Here is a 21,081-nt window from a genome sequence, read left to right as displayed (position 1 = left end):
CCAAGACTACAGTCATTACAAGATAGAAACATCTCTCTTATGTGATTCCTCCACTGTTTTGGAGATTCCAACAGAACCAACAGAACAAATCCAAATCCTGTAAGTTAGAGATTTAGCATCCCGGGTTTAGCATCAAGTTCGATCATGGATGGAGGCAGCGGCGTACCACGGGGGGCAAAATCGTCCACAAAAAGAATTACAAAAGAAAGGTCTGCAACCACAAATAAAGGATTTCGTGCCAGAAAAAAAATTGTGACAAGCACAAAAAAAATCCTCATGGAGCGGTACCGCGGTTCAGTCATGGATTTTATGGAGAAAAAAGAGAGATGGATCGACGGCGCCCCTGCTGCAAACCATCTTCTACTTTGTTTAATTAATGTGGCTTAAAAAAATCTGACATAGATAAAATCCATGCTGAAAATATTAATATCTCAATAATTCACAGAGCAAAATGCTGAAAATCTAATCAAAATCGGATAACAAATAACAAAGTTATTGAATTTTAAAGATTTGCATTATTCTGGTGAAACAGTTCTAGGCATGTCTTTATGAATATATTCATTAGGTGAGATGAAGTTTGTCATATCCCCACTTCTTTCTTTTGTATATAAGCTAAATTTTTCTTTTTGGATTGATGTACATTATCAAGTGCATTAGTTATTGCTGCAGCCTATTTCGCTATAATGGAGACACATCATTTACACATGTATGATAAAAATGAAATAATTAAAAAAAAAAGGGGAACTGTGGAGAATTGACATCATCAGCCCAACCTAATTCATATTGACGCGCATACATGCATGTTTTCACAAAATATTGCTGAACTCTAAATTTCGATAACTTTGTTACGTGTTATCTGATTTTTTATGAAATTTTTAGCATTTTTCTCTGTGAATTTTACTCCATTTATTTAGATATGAATATTTTTAGCCCGGAGTATGAACATGACTTAATTATTTATTTCTTATCTTTAATTTTTTCTCTATATTTTTCAATTTCCCCCTTTTTTCACAACTTGAAAATTATAGAGCCCCCCCCCCCCCCCTCCTTCCCCAATGTTTAAACCCCTCTTGTTATCTTCATCTTTTCTGAAAGAAGCGTGGGGTGGGGCCACCGTGGGGGTGTGTTTAATACGAGAGCTGTATATTAAAAACTATCTTCAAATCGACAAGCCATTGCAAGACAATTATAAAAAAAATTAAGCGAAAACTTCAGCTGGTAGGATTGCTATTTCACTTTTCAGTCGCTTCAATATGTCCCTGCTCATACATTTGTCATTCAAATGCTGCAAAACAGAAATAATATGATAACATTATTTGTAAAATTATAATCAGTTTATTCTTTAAGAACAACATTATTATTTCTGTACCACCGGGGAATATTAAAGCTATGATCTCAAGGATCAGACTATCTTGTTTGTATTATATTCACGCGATAGTTCCTTGAAGCTGTCCTACTGGTCTGCAATAAGACTGTGCTCCTTTCTTTATTTACATTTGTACACGTACGAATGTGTTGGTGCCCTTCATGTTACGAATCGAAAAACTACAATCTTTCACGTGGAAATGTTGACAAACCACATAATTTTTAATATTAGTACGCTGTCAGATATGGAAATGTCGACAAATGACAAACTATCTAAGGATGACGTTATATATTGGTTGAAAAGAGCAGAAGAGTGGGCTTCAATGAACCAGAATCATCGAAGATCAACGCCAGCGCTGGAAATTTCGCAAAACAGTGAACAACTTCAAGCCTTTCTCTCGGCGGTGCTCAACCGACTGATCGCAGTGAGTATTGCGAGGGATGCACAGGGCGAGGGATGCATGCATATCTCGGATGACTTCAGGCTTCAGTGATGCTAGTAACATAGCTGCCACGCCCACTCCCCAGTCAAATGGCGAAGTGATTACTAGTCGTCAGGCAATGTCAATTCAAACTTCAATTGGAATGCATTGCCATATTTCAATTTAACTGGCAGTGGCATCATCATGGAAAATATGACTGATATGAATTCCATGCCATTAATAAGCCATAATAATAACATTAATCATGTTAATACATGAATCTATATTAATATTATAATTTGATCAAAATCCTGATTCTTGTGTGATATCAAAGTTTTTAATTAACTGACTACATCTATAGCTTATGTGAATTATGTCTGTCAATGTTTATTATTAGGCTTATTAACTATTCATTTATTCTATAGTAGTAGATAGTAGTAATTCAATATTGGACAGGATATCTTCAATGACCTTTGGAGATTATATGCTTAAAGGGATGGTCTGGGCTGAAATTATTTATAGCTTAATAAATACAGTAGAATTCAGAGCAAAAATTTCATCAAAATCAGATAATAAATAACAAAGTAATTGAATTTTAAAGTTTAGCAATATTTTGTCAAACTACTCGTCATGAATGTTCATTAGGTGGGCTGATGATTTCACATCCCCACTTGTTCTTTTGTATTTTGTTATATGAAATTAGGTTTATTCAATTTTTTTCCTTCAAGAACTATGATGATTATGATTTTATGTAATAACGTAAGAAAACGGAAAGTGGAAATGTGACATCATCTGCCCACCTAATGAATATTCATGACGACTGCTTTCACAAAATATTGCTAAACTTTAAACTTCAATAAATTTATTATTTGTGATCCGATTTTGATGAAAATTTTAGGCATGTTGCTCAGAGAATTCTACTCTCTAAATATAGATATTTTCAGCCCGGACCATCCCTTTAAGTGTGCAGAGTCTCACTCTTGAATTCTTCAATAATTAATAGTTATCTGAAGATTTAAAGGGGAAGTTCACCCTGAAGAAAAGTTTGTCATAAAACTAACAGAGAGAATAATAAAATATATTGGTGAGGTATTGAGGAAAATCTGGAAAAGTTATTAGAATTCAAAATTTTGGATTTGTGATGTCAAATGAGCAGCTGCCCATATGTTATTCTAATAAAATGCATAAATTTCCTCTCTCTTTTTAATGGTTCCTGATGACTTATTTTTGTTTTCTATTCATGATCACATGTGAAATGTTTTGTCTTTTGATATAAAAATGTACAGAAAAAAATCATTTTCAATTTTCTGAAAAAAAAGAAATTTCATTGATTTTTTTCACCATTTGTTATGTAGGAATGCTGCTCGCCTATGACATCAAAAATCAATAAATTAAAATTCTAATAACTATTGAATTCTTTGATGGATTTTTTTTATCAAACCTTCGGCAATATTTTTTATCATTTTTTCTGCTTTTTTTACAATAAACCCTTTCTCAGGATGAACTTCCCCTTTAACTGATAAGAATATGAAATGAAATTTAAGTTCAGTTTTAATATTAATAAGTAAACAAAAAATTAATGAAATGTGAGTTGACGCGTTGGACCTATAGCTACCTCCAATCGAGCACTGAAAATCTGCCTAGAACAAAATCTCAGCTCAGTCTGCCTCAAAACAATCGCATTTTGTCTGCTGAAATGGTATCTAGACCAACAACTGTTAATTGATTTCATGATTTGGCTTTTTTTCATCTTTGGATTTGCCCCTTTCTAACCAAGCCCGTATACATATTGATGGCATGTACAAAAATCCAGAATCAAAGACTTTCACTTTTCATTTTGTTTGCCCTTCAGGATGGCATATCACCAGTTTTAAAGAACCATCCCAAGTTAGGTCACTTACTTGGCCGTCTCTGTTCTTGCCAACATCTCTTAGCTGAGGGTAAGTAGGTTTTATTCTTTGTCTTACAATCTCTCGTAGCATGCCAGATAATCTGTACTCTGTTCTGCAAATTCATGATCTACTTGAGTTTTCAACACTTAAAAAAAGGTATCATTCTCATGAGAACAATCTTGAAAAAAAGAATAGGTAGAGGGGGACTTTATTTATGTGTGGTTATTTTTTTTTATATAGGCCTAGTAGAAATATGCACATCTGAGTAAAGGCCTTGGCATTGATAGGGCACCATTTAAAAAGTAATTAATGTAATGGCAGTGCCCCCCCCTCCCGAATGGCATCGTCATTGCCGACAAGCTTTATGAAAGGTTCCCATTAGGAATTGAATTGATGTGTGTGTTTGCGCTTCATAATCCTTAAGACACAAGATACATGTAATCAGTGGCATAACTACTGGGGGGGGCATGTGCCCCCCCCCCCCATCGGCTGACAAAAAAAAAGGGAAAAGGAGAAAAGAGGGAGAAAGGAAGAGAAACGTAGTGGGAAAGAAGACATTATTGTTCATTATAATGTTATATTATATCATAATTATGTTATATTACATAAGAAACATTTTTTTTCATAACTTTATGAAACATAATTTGCATAGGGCCTATGTCTTCATTGTTCCTGGTGCTCGCATTGTCTGTTTACCGAGATATATAATCCTGTTATACTAAAACCTCCCGTTTTCAAGTCAATATACACCAAACTGCCAAATATATTTCCTCGCACTTCGAGTTATTATTGTTTTATGTACAATAGTATGCTTCTTTTTCATGACTACTTAAAAGTGATTGCCCCATTTTAAGTTCTTAATATAAAACATTTCCTGTCCGTGCTTACGTTCGCAGTAGTGGATTTGTGAAATATGTCTGCTCTCCATGAATTCCTAGAATCAGTCCTTAAAATGTCCCTTTTTCTGATCTGAATATAAAAAATTTTCAGCTCGCGCTTCGCACTCGCATCATTTGGTTAGTGAACTACGTATGGTCTTCGTGAATTCCTACAAACAAGCCTTAAAATGCCCCCTTCAGGTCTGAATTTCCTAAATTTTCAGCTCGCGCTTCGCGCTCGCAAGATTTGATTAGTGAGATGGGTATGTTAATCATGAATACAAGTGCTTTATGTGCATGTTTAGATGTAATTCTAACAAAATCAGCAAGCGCTTATTGGCACTCGCATTAGATGACTAGGGTGAGATGTGTATACTCTTAATGGATTCCTAAAATATAGTCCTTAAAATCTTCCTGTTTGGAGGGTCAATATTTACAAAAATTTCAGCTCGCGCTTCACGCTCGCATTATTTAGCGAGACAAGTACGTATCATGATTACAAAAGATTAATTATAATGTCCCTATTTAGGTCTGAATATCAAAAATTTTAAGCTCGCGCTTCGCGCTCACATTATTTGACCAGTGAGATACATATCCGTTTAAAGGCACTGTCCTTAAAATGTCTCTATTAGGTCAGTATACCTGGCAACTGGGTGCGCTTCGCGCGCTCACTAAGTGACTAAAAAATTTTGCTAGTGCCCCCCAATGCCGTGACCCACGGTACGCCACTGCATGTGATAGTATAATCAATAATAGCTCTGGATATGTAAAGCATTTTTTGTCTGAAGATAGGGTCCCCACCTGGGTTGAATGCAGCAAAATGTGGGTAAAATTACTTGCTGAAGGAAAAGACGCCATGGCTGGGAATGGAACCCACGTCCTTCAAATTGAGAGATGAGAGCCATAGCCACTAGACCAGGATGCCGCCAAGCTTTGAAGGCATTTTACGTTGATTTTGACAGAAATATGTTCCATTGTTCTATTTCCAAGCAGATGAGAAGGTTTTCAGCAAGCTTCTTAGCTGTGTTCATGCACTCAGAGCTCAGCATCCCCAGGATGGAATGGAGAAAAAAGCAAAGGTTTGGGCAGAGGTATGTATAACTTCTTGTACTTTCCCTCCTTCTCCCACTGACTTTAATTGCATTGTAGACTAAACTTATCAGTATAGCAAGCTTTCAAGTTGCCCAACAATTTATCTTATAAGTATACACATAATTTGAAAGGTAACTTATCATTACAGCGTCATGAAAGTTGTCCTATCTGCAAAAAGTATTTTTAGCTGACAGCTCCAAGAACTGGACTTCACTGCCAATCAAAATCAAGGAAAGTTTTGGGATCTGACGTCTTGTCTGACACAAAATGTTGAAGGGAAATGCTCTCTAGTTTTACGTGTTTGTTGATATTTTCATTGATATGATGATAAATACTTCTGATGCTTGAAATGACACCTTTTATATATCAGAAACCATATCATGATGTCATTGTCAGATCATCAAAATAAGATTGAAAAAATCGTTGATAATCTGGACCACTATACCAATATCTGTTAAGGAATAATAAGGATAATATTTTACTTTCAAATTCTTCTAAATTTGTTTATTCTAATGTAAAATTTTGCAGCCTTACATCTTCATGTTTTTACCTTTTTCATTATGTTTGTACCTTCTTCTTTTTCTGACTTTCTGCTCCACTCCTTCCCTTCACTCCCCCTCTCTTTCTCTCTATCCCTTTCCACCACCCCCCCCCCTCTCTCTATCTGCCTCTCCTCCCCATCTCTCTCTTTTCTTTCTAGAATTCCACAATGCAAGTAGTTTCAATAGCATACGTTATCCATATTATTTATTTTTTAATTATCTGTGTTATCATTTGAATATTTTTTGTGTCTTTATTATCTTGTGAATACATTCCAATTCGGCCTTAGCCGCGATGATGTTTTGATTTTTATGAATAAACCATTTATCTATCTATCTACTTAGTCTCAGTTCAGGTATACAGCATCATACTTCCATCAAAAGAATCCAGCTTCTGAAACGGCAGAGGCAATGGGATACACAGCACTGGAATACAACACTCTCTCATCTAACAAGGTACAGCTTTCATTTCATGAATAAAAGATTAGGGGATTATGAAAATGAATACTATCTTTATGTACTCAGATTGAGTTAACATCTATTTTTGTTGATCAGGCATTACAACTTCCCATAGCTTGGATAATCACTTTCATCAGATAATCATCTTAGGCTGTGGTATAAAATTCCAGGGGGGCATGTCTCCCCCCCCCATTGCCACCTGTGTTGGTGCTGTATGATCTTGGAATAGGTATGGTAGTTGGAAGTATGTACTTCATCAGATGAATAGCTGAAATGTGGTAGAATGATCTTTATTTTTAAGACCGCATGTGTTTTTATTTCCAGTTGGGAATAAGTTGTTATAATTATATAATATTGACTGGCCTTGAGGGGAACATCAAATATATTGCCAGCAAATGAATCATATTGGCCCGAGTCTTTAGACGAGGGCAATATGGGTCATTTAAGGGCAAGATATTTGATGTTCCCCGAAAGAAGAGCCAGTCAATATTTTTATTATCATCCAAATCAGATATCTAGAGCAAAAATCATGATAATGGGGATATTTCTTTTAAAAATAGAGTTCTATTGTGTCATGTTAATATCGGTCTAGGCTCTGCACTTTACCATTATGACGTACTTGCAAGCGCTCGGATTCAGCGTTGTCTTTATTATGACGTATATTGTTGGTGGGCGGATCCTTATGAAGCGTATCTCTTTATACGCATCCACAAATTCCCGGATGTGAGACCAGGGAAAATACAAAGGTATATTTTGCTTCGTCTCTGCATGCAAAGTAAATACGCGCATTGAGACCGAGGAAAATACAAACAATATACCTACCCTTCCCGATATTCAGAAAATGTAGGGCAATACGGTTTTGTAAATGACCAGCTCAGATGTCTGATACGGGTGATAATTATGAATATTAAAGGTGGGATTTAAACAATTATGTTTAATGTAAAGGTCAAATCATACATTCTCTTAATGGTTTTATTATGGGAATTATTGTGGGACTACTCTATGTGTTGATTTTATGTTAGGTGTATGAATGAAAAAAATAGGAATATATGATGATAGTTGAGTTTCCCTTTTCTGGAACATAGATTATAATTTTTGGTTCCAAATTTGATATCCTGAATTTACAAAGGTTACGTTTTTTTTTTTTTTTTTGGTCAATAGTTGATTGAATCAATTCAAAGAGATCTTGATCATCTGATAATGCAACAGCAGAATTATATTTATGGGTGAGTCAAAACATTAATGTCTCTTATGGGGTGTTGCAAGAAACTTGCGATCAATTGCAAGTCTATTTTTGGTCCCTAAATCAATCATATGTCTTGCAGTTAATTGCAAATTAGTTATTTATCGCTAATCTGCTCCTTGAAACAAGAAGTTTAATATGATTTGGTATAGCTAACATTGATCTGTCAGTTGTAAAATTGCGACAGAATATTTGCAATTGATCGCAAATATTTTCTTGCAACACCCCCTTAGTGTTCTTTCCAAATTACCAATTATGATGATACACAGCAAAATGACAGCATAATGTGATATTTTTATCTGTATATTCTTTCATTTCATCTGAAAATGAATGTCAAGAGTTTATTCTTACCAAACATATTACAGGTTTTCTTCAGGCATAGAATTTTGTTATCAAGTCCAAAATCTTAATGATCTATAAAAACAGTTTTACTGCACATCTGTGCAGTAAAGTTTTAATCTGTTTATTTCTTTTGCATTCTTCAGACTCTGAGTCAATTGAAACGTGGAACGGTCATCATATAAAAATGAAAAAAATGTTGCACCAATCCCCTGTAGAATTAAATTCCTATAAAATGCATGTGCACTGTATTAATGGTTGCCAGGCTAAAGCCAAGGTAATGCGTACATGTATCTAATGTCCTTGGGAACTGCATAGAAATGATAGATGATGATATGGGCTTTCCATGACTGAAATATCAATTGTTGTTACAAAAAAGCTTGTAGAGAATACTTCTATCTTGACAGGAAGCATGAAAATCAGGGGCCTGTCGTACAAAGAGCTGCAATTGATCCGATCAATCGCAACTATGGAAAGCCAGCAAAGTCAACATATAAAATGCATGTTTGTTTAAGAAAATTATTAGATATGAATGTATATCCTTGAATTCACTGATCTTTTCACAATTTGGTGCGTTCTCCTTTGTGTACAAAGGACATTTAGCAAATTTCCTGTATAAAAATATGACACTGATGGATTTCCGTAGAGTTATGAATGATTGGATCAATCGTGACTCTTTGTAAGACAGGGCCCAGACCTCACAACTCTTTCTTCCTTATATCTTATGTTTTCCTTCTATTTTGTTTTTAATCTGAAAGCAGACTCCAGGATGAGGTCATGTGTGTAGAGGAGCTATCAGAGATGTGTCTTCCACTAATAGGGAGTACATCCTCCAAGGAACTGGTGGACAGGGTGCTTCTCCTGCACCCCCGGTCTGCTGAAAATCAGATCTCACAACACTTCCTGGAGAGGGTCACACAGACACAGGCGTGTGCTTATGCTCCGGGACAGAAAAATAGTAGGTGGTTTGACTCTTGTTCATAAAGTTGTAATTCAAAGGCTGCAAGACACAAAACAGTAACCTTGTTTATCTAGCTTTCATATTTGTCTCAGATCCAGGATTTACCAGAAAAGGGTTGGGTATTTTTTTCTTCCATAATTTTTCATGGACACAAATATTTCCCATATACAGATTTTTTACTACCCCCCCCCCCCCCAAAAAAAAAAATGGAGGGGCTGGGGGCAATTAACCATAAATGCTTCAGGTTAACTTTTTGTATTCTATTTGAAATTCTCATAAAAGTGTATAGTGAGTACATTTTTAGAAAAACAAGTTCGTTTGATTTTTGTCAAGTACATTCATCGATCCACTTCCTTGATATTGCATCATTCTATCAGGACAATTTTGCCATTAAGGTAAAAGTCTTCTTTGAGGCTAAATTGCTTTGCACAGTGCAAGTTAGTTTTAATTTATCTGTAGGCACATGACTGTTACATGTAATTGCGTGGGGATCGTTGATAGGGTAGATAAAATCTCTTTGTTTTAACTTCATAGAAATATGTCATTCAAGAGAGGCTCTCATGTCATTATGGCTACAATATCTTCCTGCACTGGAGCAAGAGATTCTTCTACTTGTACAAGCTTTCTCCCAACATGTTCCTGACATAGCAACAGATGATGCTCTAAAGCTCATTCACTCCAGAGACTTGGTATGAACGATTTTCTAGATTTATGAAATCATCTTTTTAAAATTATTTTTCATTATGAACAAGTTGAATTTAGGTACAAGTTTGCAGGGTTTGCAAACTTTGTGCTATTCTTGTTTCAGTTTTAATAAATTATAAAAACGATTCATGGGTTTGATGTGATGTGTTTTTGCTGATGAGTTTTGCTGAGAGCTCTTTGAAAATTTTGAGAAACATCAGCTGATGATAAAATTATGCAATTCAATTCAATTTATTTATTTAACCATCATCAGGTACAAACAATTGCACAAATACATACCAATATTGATAATCATATACAAACAGAATATATAGCAAAAATTAAACAGAATGATGGTTTGGTGACCCTGGAGAAAGCAGAGCCTATATAAGGGGGCCACCGAGTTAAAATACACACTGAAATATACAATAAATAATAATAATTACACTAAGTACACCGATGCAACAGCCAAAGAAGAAAAAAAAGGAGGGGGGACTTTCAATGAGATAAAAACAAATAATTGACTGAAGGGTGTTTTTTTTAACACAGGTTAATAATTTTCTGATAAGTCTGTTGAATCTAGAGAGAGTTGAACTGGATTTTATATCAGAGGGGAGGTTATTCCTTAACTTAGGAAAACAGGTTTTGAAGGAATCAATCAATTAATACAAATCAATTTTATTAGCAATCCTGATTTATGGCTTAGAATATTGGATACTGTGACTTTAGCATTTTTCCAAAAAGTACACTTATACGATCGCTGTTGTGTAAATAAACCCAATTATGAAAAATAAGTATCATGTGCTTTGCTTCTTTTAAAAATTTGGTTGTGCTTTGCTTCTTCTAAAAATGTGGTAATATGTGCAGATATAGCATTTTATATCTGTTTATTCCTGTTCTCTTTACCCATGTAGCCCAGAGCCTGTGCAAGGCATAGGATATTATATGAAGCTGTAGACTCGTGTGTCCAGCAGGTTCTCTGGCAAACGGATGGTTGCCACAGAGTGATCAGATTTGTGCATCTCTTTCAAGTGGCTGTCAATGAGGCTATACAAGAGTTACATTCTCCAGAGGTATATATTGAAACCATAGATATCTGGGCAATTCCATGAAATAATCAACCTTTTAGTGGTTCCATGGCATTGGATCCAGCAACGATTGCTCCTCTGCATGACGAACTTCAAACCTGGATTAAAGGACAAGTCCACCCCAACAAAAACTTGATTTGAATAAAAAGCAAAAAAATTCAACAAGCGTAACACTGAAAAATTCATCAAAATTGGATGTAAAATAAGAAAGTTATGACATTTTAAAGTTTCGCTTCATTTCACAAAACAGTTACATGCACATCTCGGTCGGTATGCAAATGAGGGAACTAATGACATCACTCACTATTTCTTTTGTATTTTATTATATAAAATATGAAATATTTTTATTTTCTCGTCAATGTCATGTGAAATGAAATTTCATTCCTCCCTGAACATGTGGAATTCCGTTATTTTAACATTTTGTGGTTCAGGCAAGAGGTCCTAACCGTCAAATTCATAGAAATTGAAATATTGTATAATTCAAACAATAAAAAACAAAAGAAATAGTGAGTGGGTGACATCATCGACTCATTTGAATGTAACTGGCTCATTCATAAACTATTTTGTTAAAAACTAGCAAAACTTTGAAATGTCATAACTTTCTTATTTTACATCCGATTTTGATGAAATTTTCAGCATTGTGCTTGTCTGATTTTTCTCTATTGATTCAAATCAACATTTTTCTGAGGTGGACTTGACCTTTAAATACTATGCCCTATCCTAATAAAGCCTAACCCTAAACCTAATATAACACCCTATTGCAACCCTAACCTGATATCTTGCAGGAGCAATTGTTGCCAGAGCAAATGCTGTGTAACCCTTTTATTATATTTTACCCCATTTTTGTCAATTTTTTAAAAATTCCCTTTACAAACGACTCAAGCCATGATAATTGAGTGCTTTTCAACTTTCATATGAACAAAAACATAGACAAATAATTTCAGAAAGGTCCCACATATCGGGAGTGTTGGACGTACAAACTTTGTTGAATTTCCCATCCGTCTAAGCAGACTTTCTTGCTTGAAGATGTTCCAGATGCTAAAAGTTAAAGTATTTAAATGTCATTTTACTATTAACATTAAATATGATATTAATATATAGCATTTATGAGGCGCCGATCTATCTATAATATAACCCCGGCTGTAGCTCCAGCTGCTAAAGGCGCTTGGTGCATTCAAGGAATTAATCCTGCCGGGTACCCATTTACCTAACCTGGGTCGAGTGCAGCACAGTGTGGATAAATTTCTTGCTGAAGAAAAACACGCCATGGCTAGGATTCGAATGCAAGACCCTCTGTTTGAAAGGCGAGAGTCAGAACCACTAGACCACGACGTGCCCTGCAGATTGCAGGGGAAGTCACAATTCTATCATGTTAATGAAAATGTTCACCTTTGGTCATGTGTGTAATGTCCTATGCAAATGGTACTTACCGTGTATTTCATCATGCCGTTCCAGATAATAGACGGTTTACCTTATGTTTGGCAGTTTGCAAACCATGTTGATCAGTATATCAAATTAATCTTGAGTGTTTTTCCAATTTCCATCTGTTCAGCTTATATTCATGATGCTGTGCATTATTTGCTTGTTTTTTCATTCTCCAGTATTCAGTGCACAGACTGTTTCTTCAAAGACTATGTCCTTTGGTGAATCTCCTGACAGTAGACCCTAAAGGTAGGAATTATTCTCTTAATTTCACACCATTGTTGAAGTAAAAAGAGACTCATTAGCATTGCATATGCAGTACAGGGGCCCGTTGCAGAAAGAGTTGCGTTTAAACGCAAGCCAAAAAATCAATCGCAAGTCCCAAATGCGCGCTGTTGATTGGTTGAAAATCAAGTTGCGCATGATATTCTAGAACTCTCAAGAACTGTACGCAGACACAGAAATTCATTCCTTGAATTCTTGTCAATCAAATTAATGAATATTATCTCCATGATTATTCATTTTATGTACACTCTTTGATTCAATTATAGATATACCAAAAGATATCTTTGGGATACACCTAACTGGCATTGATGCCACCATAAACACCTAGTAGTGTCCAACAATCCTCAAGAACTGTACTGAGTCTGGATTACTTTGAATATGATTTCTATCACATGTAATGATATGATTATAGATATACCCCAAGATGTCCATGGGATACACCTTACCAGCATTGATGCCACCCTGAAGACCACCATCGTTGATCCAGTGGTGTCCAATAACCCTCAAGAACTGTACAAAGTCTGGATGACCTTGGTCAAGTTTTTGCACTGGTACCACGCTGCTGTCAACGTCCTCATTCTAGACGATCATAGTGATGGAGGATTTACTACAGTAGATGCCTGTCTGGACTTCTTAATGTGGTTTCATTTTCCATTATCCTTTGGAAATTGTGTCGCTGTCAAGGTTTGTATCGATTATTGGAAAGGTGATAGTTTGGTTAACAACTTGCTCTGTCAGAGGTTTAGTGTAGTCTATAAACTTTTAAATGGATTCATCTTTCTGGTGGTAAATTCTATTCCAAACATGCATTTTGATGAAAAAACATCTTCTTGTGTTGTGAGAAGAGATTGAAAATTATGACTCATAAGAAATATTATCTATGAGAATTTTAGTATATTTGCGCCCTGTGGTGTTTAAGAAAAAAATATATGTAAGCCCAATCCCACTGGACATCAAATTGATTTGAATACATAAAAAAGAAATCAACAAACACAACAGTAAAAATTTCCTTAAAACTAGATGTAAAATAAGAAAGGTAAGATGTTTCATGTGTGCATTATTCCCCTAAACGGTGATATGCATATTGACTGTATGCAATTGATTGGTTAAATGTTCTGCACTTCAATTCTATTATGTGAAATTGAACTGTATTTCTCTATTTTCATAAAGCATGTTGAAACTTTCCATTGTATCCTTATAGCATTTGTTCACAAGATAATGTCACATGTTCCAGTAGGAACACAAAATGTGCTTTGAATTATTGGAGCAAAACATTAAAATATGTCCGACTTGATTCAGAGTTGGAGATCTACTTTACCAATGTACTAAAATTGGATTAAGTTCACTGTACTCAGTTTGTGTTTATGCATAAAGCTGTCTTGTAAAATGGATGTTTATACAGAGCAAATGTCTATTATTAGTATTGCAATTTTATTTTCAACATTTTCAGGAAAATTTGCTGCGGTTGATCAAAAGTCTTCACTCTTGCATCATGGAAGACACATTTCAGGAAAAAGATCTAGAGATGCTGTTCTCAAACCTCCGAGGCAGCAACTCTAAAAATGATGTACCTGTTGCACTCATCATAAATCTTGTCATGTCAGCTATCCTTCATGCAACTTCACTCACAAGAAATAATGTATTAGCAGTAGTAGATATGGTAAGATACATCATATTATTGCACATTACAGAATTACGTACCCATTTCCAGAATTTTATGTTTCATTACTATCGGGAGGGGGGGGGGTGGTGACTGGAAGACTTTTAAAAGATGCTTGTCATGTTTATAAATTTGATGTTCCAGAGTTTATTTAATGATCCATTTTGGTTCCAATTATGTGATATCAAGACTGGTATAGGAGAATATAGACCATACTTGTTGATATTGGTGTCGGCATAGAATTAAAAAGAATAATTGTATGATGATTGCTTAAACTCAATTCAGTCAACTATGCACAAATCAAACAATTACTTGAATCAGAGGTCTACTTGTACTTGAAACTTTAAATGTGTTCTGTTGTTCAGAACACCACATCAGTCAAATTTATTTTTTGTTTATTTCTGTAATCCCCATCAATACTACGTAGGTGTTGTTGATTTTGTGGTTCATATATGTATACCCCCCTCCCCCCTCTCTGATCCCTTTCAGATGTGGTCTCAGGGAATTGCCAGTGGAAGCCAGGAATGCAAGCTAGCTCTTCTGCGGAGTCACCTTGATATTCACCAGACATTTATGGTGTCAGGAGTGGGATTAAAGGAGCTGTGTCCTACACATGTGACTGAAGCCATTAGAATTCTGAAGGACAACACTTGAATGTTAGACTCCTAGTTCCAGTGAAGTCGGCTCTTATGTAGAGTCCCTTGACAGTCACCAGACATTTATGGTGTCAGGAGTGGGATACAAGTAGCTGTGTCCTACACATGTTACTGAAGCTATTAGAAACTCTGATGGAAAACACATGAACCCTACACTCCAAGGTCAAGTAAAACTAGCCCGTCTGGGGAGTCACCTCATTAACCGCTAGTCATTTTTGGTGTCAGGAGTGGGATTTAAGAGCTAAGTCTTACACATGTGATTGAAGGCTTGAAGCTATTAGAACTCTAAAGGACAATACATGAATGTTAGACTCCTAGTTCCATTAAAGCTAGCTGTTTTGCGGAGTCTCCTCGATATTCACCACTAGGTATTTATGGTGTCAAGATTTGGATTCAAGGAGCAATGTCCTACACATGTGACTGAAGCTATTCACTCTTATGTCCAGTAAAGCCAGCTCTTCTGTCGAGTTGCCTCGATAGTCACAAGATATTTATGGTGTCAGGAGTGGGATTTAAGGAGTCATAAATGACAACATATGAATGTTGTATTTGTAGGTCTACTATTAGTATGGATAAGGGGTGTTTCACAAAGAGTGAAATATGGGCTTCATCTGACAAAAAAGTTACGATTGATCCAATCAGCCTCAACTATATGGAAATCCATCAATGTCAATTTTTTTACAGGAATTTTGCACAATGTTTCATGTAAACAAAGAGATGCACACTAAATGAATATACAGCATATCTTGAAAATGTTTTGAACATGCATTTTGAGATGTTGATGTTGCTGGCATTTGGTAGTTGTGGTTGATTGGATCAATCGAAGCTCTTTGTAAGATAGGACTTAGGCTTGAAGTTAGATGGGCTTCAGATTCTATGGGGGAGTTGATAATCATTTACTGACCCCAGACTTTGTGAAAAGCTTTGGAAATACTTGTAACAAAGATGTCTTTTTTGAAGAAAGCAAACCTGGGCCCCGTCTTACAAAGAGATAAGATTGACCCAATCAATTGCAACTGTATGGAAATCCATCCATACCATAACTTTTCTATAGGAAGTTTGCACAATCTTTGACCATGAATTCTGGTTGATCTTTCAGAGGTCTCTCAATGATCCTACAATCGTCCTTGAGGTCTTACATGAGTCCTGACCGATCTTTCAGTGGTCTTCATGGGCTCCAAAACTTTTTGAAATGGTTCAAAACAGTCTTACAACGGTCTTACAGGAAAACAGTCTTTCAGTGGTCTTTCAGCAGTCTTTCAGCGGTCTTTCGATGAACTTTCAAAGGTTTGAATAGTCTTTCAATGATCTTTGGGCAGTTTCTCAAGACTTTTGTGGAGATGTCTGGAAGATTAATGAGAGATCATTGAAAGACCAGGCAAATTCCATGGAAAGAATTCTGAACGATCACCTGTTGCTTAAAAGATCTCTGAAAGACCCTTGAAAGATCTCTATAGGACTAGTCTAAGACCAGGAAGACAAGAAATATCCATCAGTCTTTCAGAGTTCTTTGAGGGGTCTTTCTGAGCCATTCCACAGAGATGACAAATTTCAGTGATCTTGAAGACCGCTGTAGGACCTCACCAATTTCGCATCTTTAAGTGGTCTTTCAATAGTCTTCGTTCTGTGGAATGCATGGTTTGTAGATGAATTTCATGTAGGATAAGGCGATATGGGATGAGACTAAATGGATAGTATATGATAAATAGATGTATTACTCTGCAAGCACAGACTCATATTTGACACTTCAATCAATAACAGGTCTAGAAAGAAGACTAGACTACAAAGACTCTGTCTGTGTCACCAGCCTCAGTACAGAGTGAATCTAGTCTCACTACTTCAGACTCTGCATTATACACAATGCAAATTGCAAAAATCAAGGGTCTGTGCCTGCAGACTAGATGATGCATGTTGTCATGTACATGTGTGATATTTGTCAGCGCATGAGGGCGCTTTTGCGAAAAAAAAGACGAAAATAGAGACAAAATTTGTAAAACTACCTGAACACTTTTGTTACGCAAAAGCGCCCTCATGCGCTGACAAATATCGCACATGTACATGACAATGTGTAGACCGATCAGAAATTTACCTTGCTTTCTGTCACCCTTTTCCCCAAAAGTGGTGGGTGACTCATGTAGCAGACATGTATCGAGCCAGATAAGACACAATAGAGGGGCCAATTATTGTTCACAAATATGTGCCCTGAAATGGTATTCTAGTTTGGTATGCATTTTCACGATTCTTGACTATCCAGGGCAGAAATATTTGTCATCATCATTACTACAGGCACAAACCCTTGGTTTTTTGAACTTGCATAGTGTATAATGTAGAATCAAAGTAGTGAGACTTGATTCACTATGTAATGGGTGATTTCAAGTTCAGTGTTGACCTTTTGGTGTTGGTGTTGGGTCAATTTTTACACGATTATAACACCAAACATAAAATGAGGATGGTCCCGAAAAGTCACTCACTAGTTGTAGAGATGTCAATAATGTGATCTGGATCAGTTTTACAAGCTCTGAATAGGTTTTGGAGCTAGGGAAAGCAACTGAAATTTCAACACCAACACCAAGGCCAACACCGAACTTGAAATCACCCATTGTGGCTGCCTCTATTTTACAGTTTGGAATCTAGTCTTCACTCTAGACTGGTTAGTGTGTTAAGTTTTAGTCTTCGCTCGCAGACTAGTCACCATCATCATTGCCGTTGTCCTCACTATCATCACCATCATCATTGCCATTATCATCCATCATCATCTTCATCATTTTCACCATCATTGTCATCGTCATCATCCTCATTGCCATTATCATCATAATTTTCATCTTCACAATCATCGTCATTGTCATCACCATCATCGCCATTATCATCGTCATCATTGCCATCTTCTTCATATTAATCATATCATCACCATCATCATCATCATTATCATCATCATTGCCATTATCATCATCTTTGTCATCTTCATCGTCGCCATCATCATCACCATCATTGTAGGGTCTGACTGTTTATTTCCTTAATTACTCTCTTCTGATAATTGCATCATTTTCCACAAACTCTGACTAGGGGCCTATTTCATTAATAAAAATAATACCAACATGCTTTAATAGGGCATATCACTGCCAAATGCATCCCTATGTGCTAAGTTGGATATTATTTCACTGGCTTAAGCCCAGCAGCCTTTTACAGCAGGGTAGCACTAATAATTCCTGCCAGGTATGCATTTACCTCACCTGGCTTGAGTGTAGCACAATGTGGATAATTTCTTGCTGAAGGAAATTACCCCATGGCTGGGATTCAAACCCACGAGAACCCTCTGTTTAAAAGTCAAAAGACTAATCAATTGGGCCACAATGCTCCACACAAAAGAATTTGTTTGTTAACAGCCAATAAAATTACCATAACCAGAATTACAATGAAATAGGCCCGTTTGAAGCATGTGTATATTTGTATTTCTCGTTCCTGTTCGGAATGCTGGAAGATCAACTGAATAATTAAATTATTGAATTTAACGAGAAAGACCAGAGTCGAATTTTACTTTAATGTGCTGTAAAACAGTCTCATAAGTCACTTTGCAAGTAATTTCATGAATATAAATTAAGAGCAGTGAACGAGAAAGGCATCGCAGTCGTCTGATCGTTCCGAGTCAATGACATCGTCTACCCTAGTTTACTAAAGATGCAAATATTTTTTTATTTCACTTGACTTGTACGTGAAACAGCATGATAACCAGCATGTCATGACATGCTGCCTGACCCAGAAGATCGGGCGTATCGCCTGGCAAACTGACCAGGTGATGCGAAGGTGCAACTTGTGCACACTTGCTTAGATTCCTTTTTACGCGAGTTAGGATATATATCAATATATATTTTGGAGATCAAATATAAACAATGTATCATACAACTTCATTAACTATGTGAGAAGTCAATGAAAACTGTTTTAAAAGGGAAAGGTTGATCTTCAAGCTGAGCTTGAGCGGTTAAAATAACGTCGCTCATGTGCACGTCGACTATGATTTACCAAGAAGTTACTTGACTTACAGCAAAGAAGTTACTTGACTTACAGCAAATTAATTTGCTTATTAACACCTTGCGATACCACAGACAAAATAATGAATCACTCGGTACAATTTTCTTTAGTGGCCCGGCTAGGCAATATTTTATTCTTTTGATTTATTATTCTCATATTTCTTTTGAAATTGACAGGCATGCACTGCACAAATCACAAATATTAAAACACACACTGTAATTCTTTTTGTCATTTTGTTTTGTTTACGTCAGCAACATTTTCAGCAAAATATATACCAACGTGCTAGAAAAGAGAAAGTGAATGAATAATGGAGAAATATGTTGAGAAGACAAGAAAGAGAAAGAAGAAAAAAAGGGAGAGAAAAGAAAAAAAGAAATATTTCAATCTAACTTTTTCCTTCACGGTATCTTCAGAGAAGATATTCCAGCTGCCTGGTCAAATGTTACCAACTTTTCACTTTTCCAAAGGAATGTGACGTCAAAAGCAAATTATATATCCTTCAACTACATAATATGAACTCCATGACAATGTTGTGATGTGTGTTTTCTGATGAAACCGAATACTTTTAGAGAGGAAAATCTTGAATACTACAATTGAGACATCGAGGTATAGCGAGAGTGAGTGTTAAGAGCAATACACAGAATACATGTACATTGAAGTCAAGCTTGAAATAAAGAGAAGCTTATTGTAAAGAGTACATGGGCAATGCAGACTGGTATCATATCTTAGTATGCTTTTCCCTGTGCACCTGGCAAGATCACATTAAAAGCTCTTGAATACAATGTAGTGCAATAGGAACAAGACTGGTACATAAAACATTCTTTTCTTCCACATTTTGGATTATTTACAGAGATAAGCGGCCCTTGAGTAGAAAAACAGCTTCCTTGCTACAGAACAACACACAAAGCCGTGTGTCAAAGCAATACAGGCCAAATAAATTTGATTCTATTATGATACAAACGTGCACGAGAGAGCAGGATCATATTCACATTTCACACATTGAAAAGCAAAGGAGATTTTTGAAGAATGCACAATTAATTTGCCAAGACACAAATATATTATATTTTCTGACCGCTGTACAGTAATGAACAATATTTACAAACGAAATCCAGGTAACTTGGCATTACAAATCATAGTGAATATCTCTATATACCTATAGAAATTGTCAATCGGAACATTGTGTAATGAAAATTCATATGACGAAAAAAATGAAATCAAAATGGTACGATCCCAACTTACAAAATGAGCATGCTTTGCATGTGTGTGATGTTGAAATACAAATTAACTGGGACAATTACAAACAATCCAACAGGATAAAAATAATTCATAAAACTACATCTGTGTTTCCTTTCCAGTTTGAATAGATGAGATACCATATTATACAAAAAAAAATAAAGTGGATGTAATGTTATTGTAGACATCTCCAACGGCTGATAACAACCAACATGAATTAAATGAATACAAGTTGTTATATCATCATATTTGTAATATAACAAACATTTGAGAGTACAGTAGAATCTTGTCAGTCATGTTATTTATAAATTACGAAATGCAGTACTAACATCATCAGTCATGCTTGATGAATAACTTCCTGAGGTCAGTGCAGGTCATTGAGTGATATATGATACACGAGTAGAATTATCTCTCCGCAATCATCCAATGCAATATATCATTCTTAACAATTCAATGGCCAGTATAAACAAGCATTTAAGTACAAGTGTGCTCGTCAAGAAAATTGAAAAAAAAACCTTCCCCTTTATTCTTTGTTTTTAAATCTACAAATGCTTCCCTTTTCCGCAAAATGTTCATGAAGTACTTAAAGATGAAAGTCAAGGTATAATTCTTTAAAAGGTCAGCTGGAGTCAGCGTTTTGTCAAGGTCATTTTGCAATATCTAAATGCAGTTTGTCCATTGTGTGTGACAAACCTGAGCTAGTGAAATGTTAACGTTTTGATATAAGTTATCGTTACTTTATAAAGCAAGCACATAAACACGCACATACACATTAAATTCTTGTAGTGTAGCTGTATATAAGGTAATACTGCCTTTTTTACAGAAACATATGTTTAT

General features: G+C 35.8%; 1 protein-coding gene across 2 annotated transcripts; it reads left to right on the top strand.

Moving 5' to 3' along the window:
• Positions 1-1,518: 1,518 nt before the first annotated feature.
• Positions 1,519-16,209, top strand: LOC121424544 (Fanconi anemia group C protein-like). 2 transcript variants are annotated; one of them, XM_041620267.1, is made up of 12 exons: positions 1,519-1,790; positions 3,640-3,727; positions 5,551-5,648; positions 6,534-6,644; positions 7,809-7,873; positions 8,991-9,187; positions 9,725-9,879; positions 10,789-10,947; positions 12,564-12,633; positions 13,082-13,353; positions 14,120-14,329; positions 14,819-16,209. In XM_041620267.1, the coding sequence occupies exons 1-12, from the start codon at positions 1,566-1,568 to the stop codon at positions 14,981-14,983; spliced, it is 1,815 nt and encodes a 604-aa protein (XP_041476201.1). In that variant the 5' UTR covers positions 1,519-1,565; the 3' UTR covers positions 14,984-16,209. The 2 variants fall into 2 exon arrangements, with proteins under 2 accessions (XP_041476201.1, XP_041476200.1); XM_041620266.1 differs by having other exon boundaries at positions 1,520-1,790; positions 8,988-9,187.
• The last annotated feature ends 4,872 nt before the right edge of the window (positions 16,210-21,081 follow it).

This window comes from Lytechinus variegatus, chromosome 11, assembly GCF_018143015.1.
Source record: "Lytechinus variegatus isolate NC3 chromosome 11, Lvar_3.0, whole genome shotgun sequence".
Classification (NCBI taxonomy): Eukaryota; Metazoa; Echinodermata; class Echinoidea; order Temnopleuroida; family Toxopneustidae; genus Lytechinus; species Lytechinus variegatus.
Note: the sequence above shows the minus strand (reverse complement) of the source record. Positions and strands in the feature narration are given on the sequence as shown.

What these genes read in the sequence shown, in the direction of transcription:
- LOC121424544 (XM_041620266.1), top strand. Translation starts at nt 1,566, where the DNA reads ATGTTGACAAACCACATAATTTTTAATATTAGTACGCTGTCAGATATG. An exon ending in ACACTCTCTCATCTAACAAG is followed by an intron (nt 6,645 to 7,808) that starts GTACAGCTTTCA and finishes TTTGGTCAATAG; the next exon opens with TTGATTGAATCAATTCAAAG. An exon ending in AAGAGTTACATTCTCCAGAG is followed by an intron (nt 10,948 to 12,563) that starts GTATATATTGAA and finishes TTCATTCTCCAG; the next exon opens with TATTCAGTGCACAGACTGTT.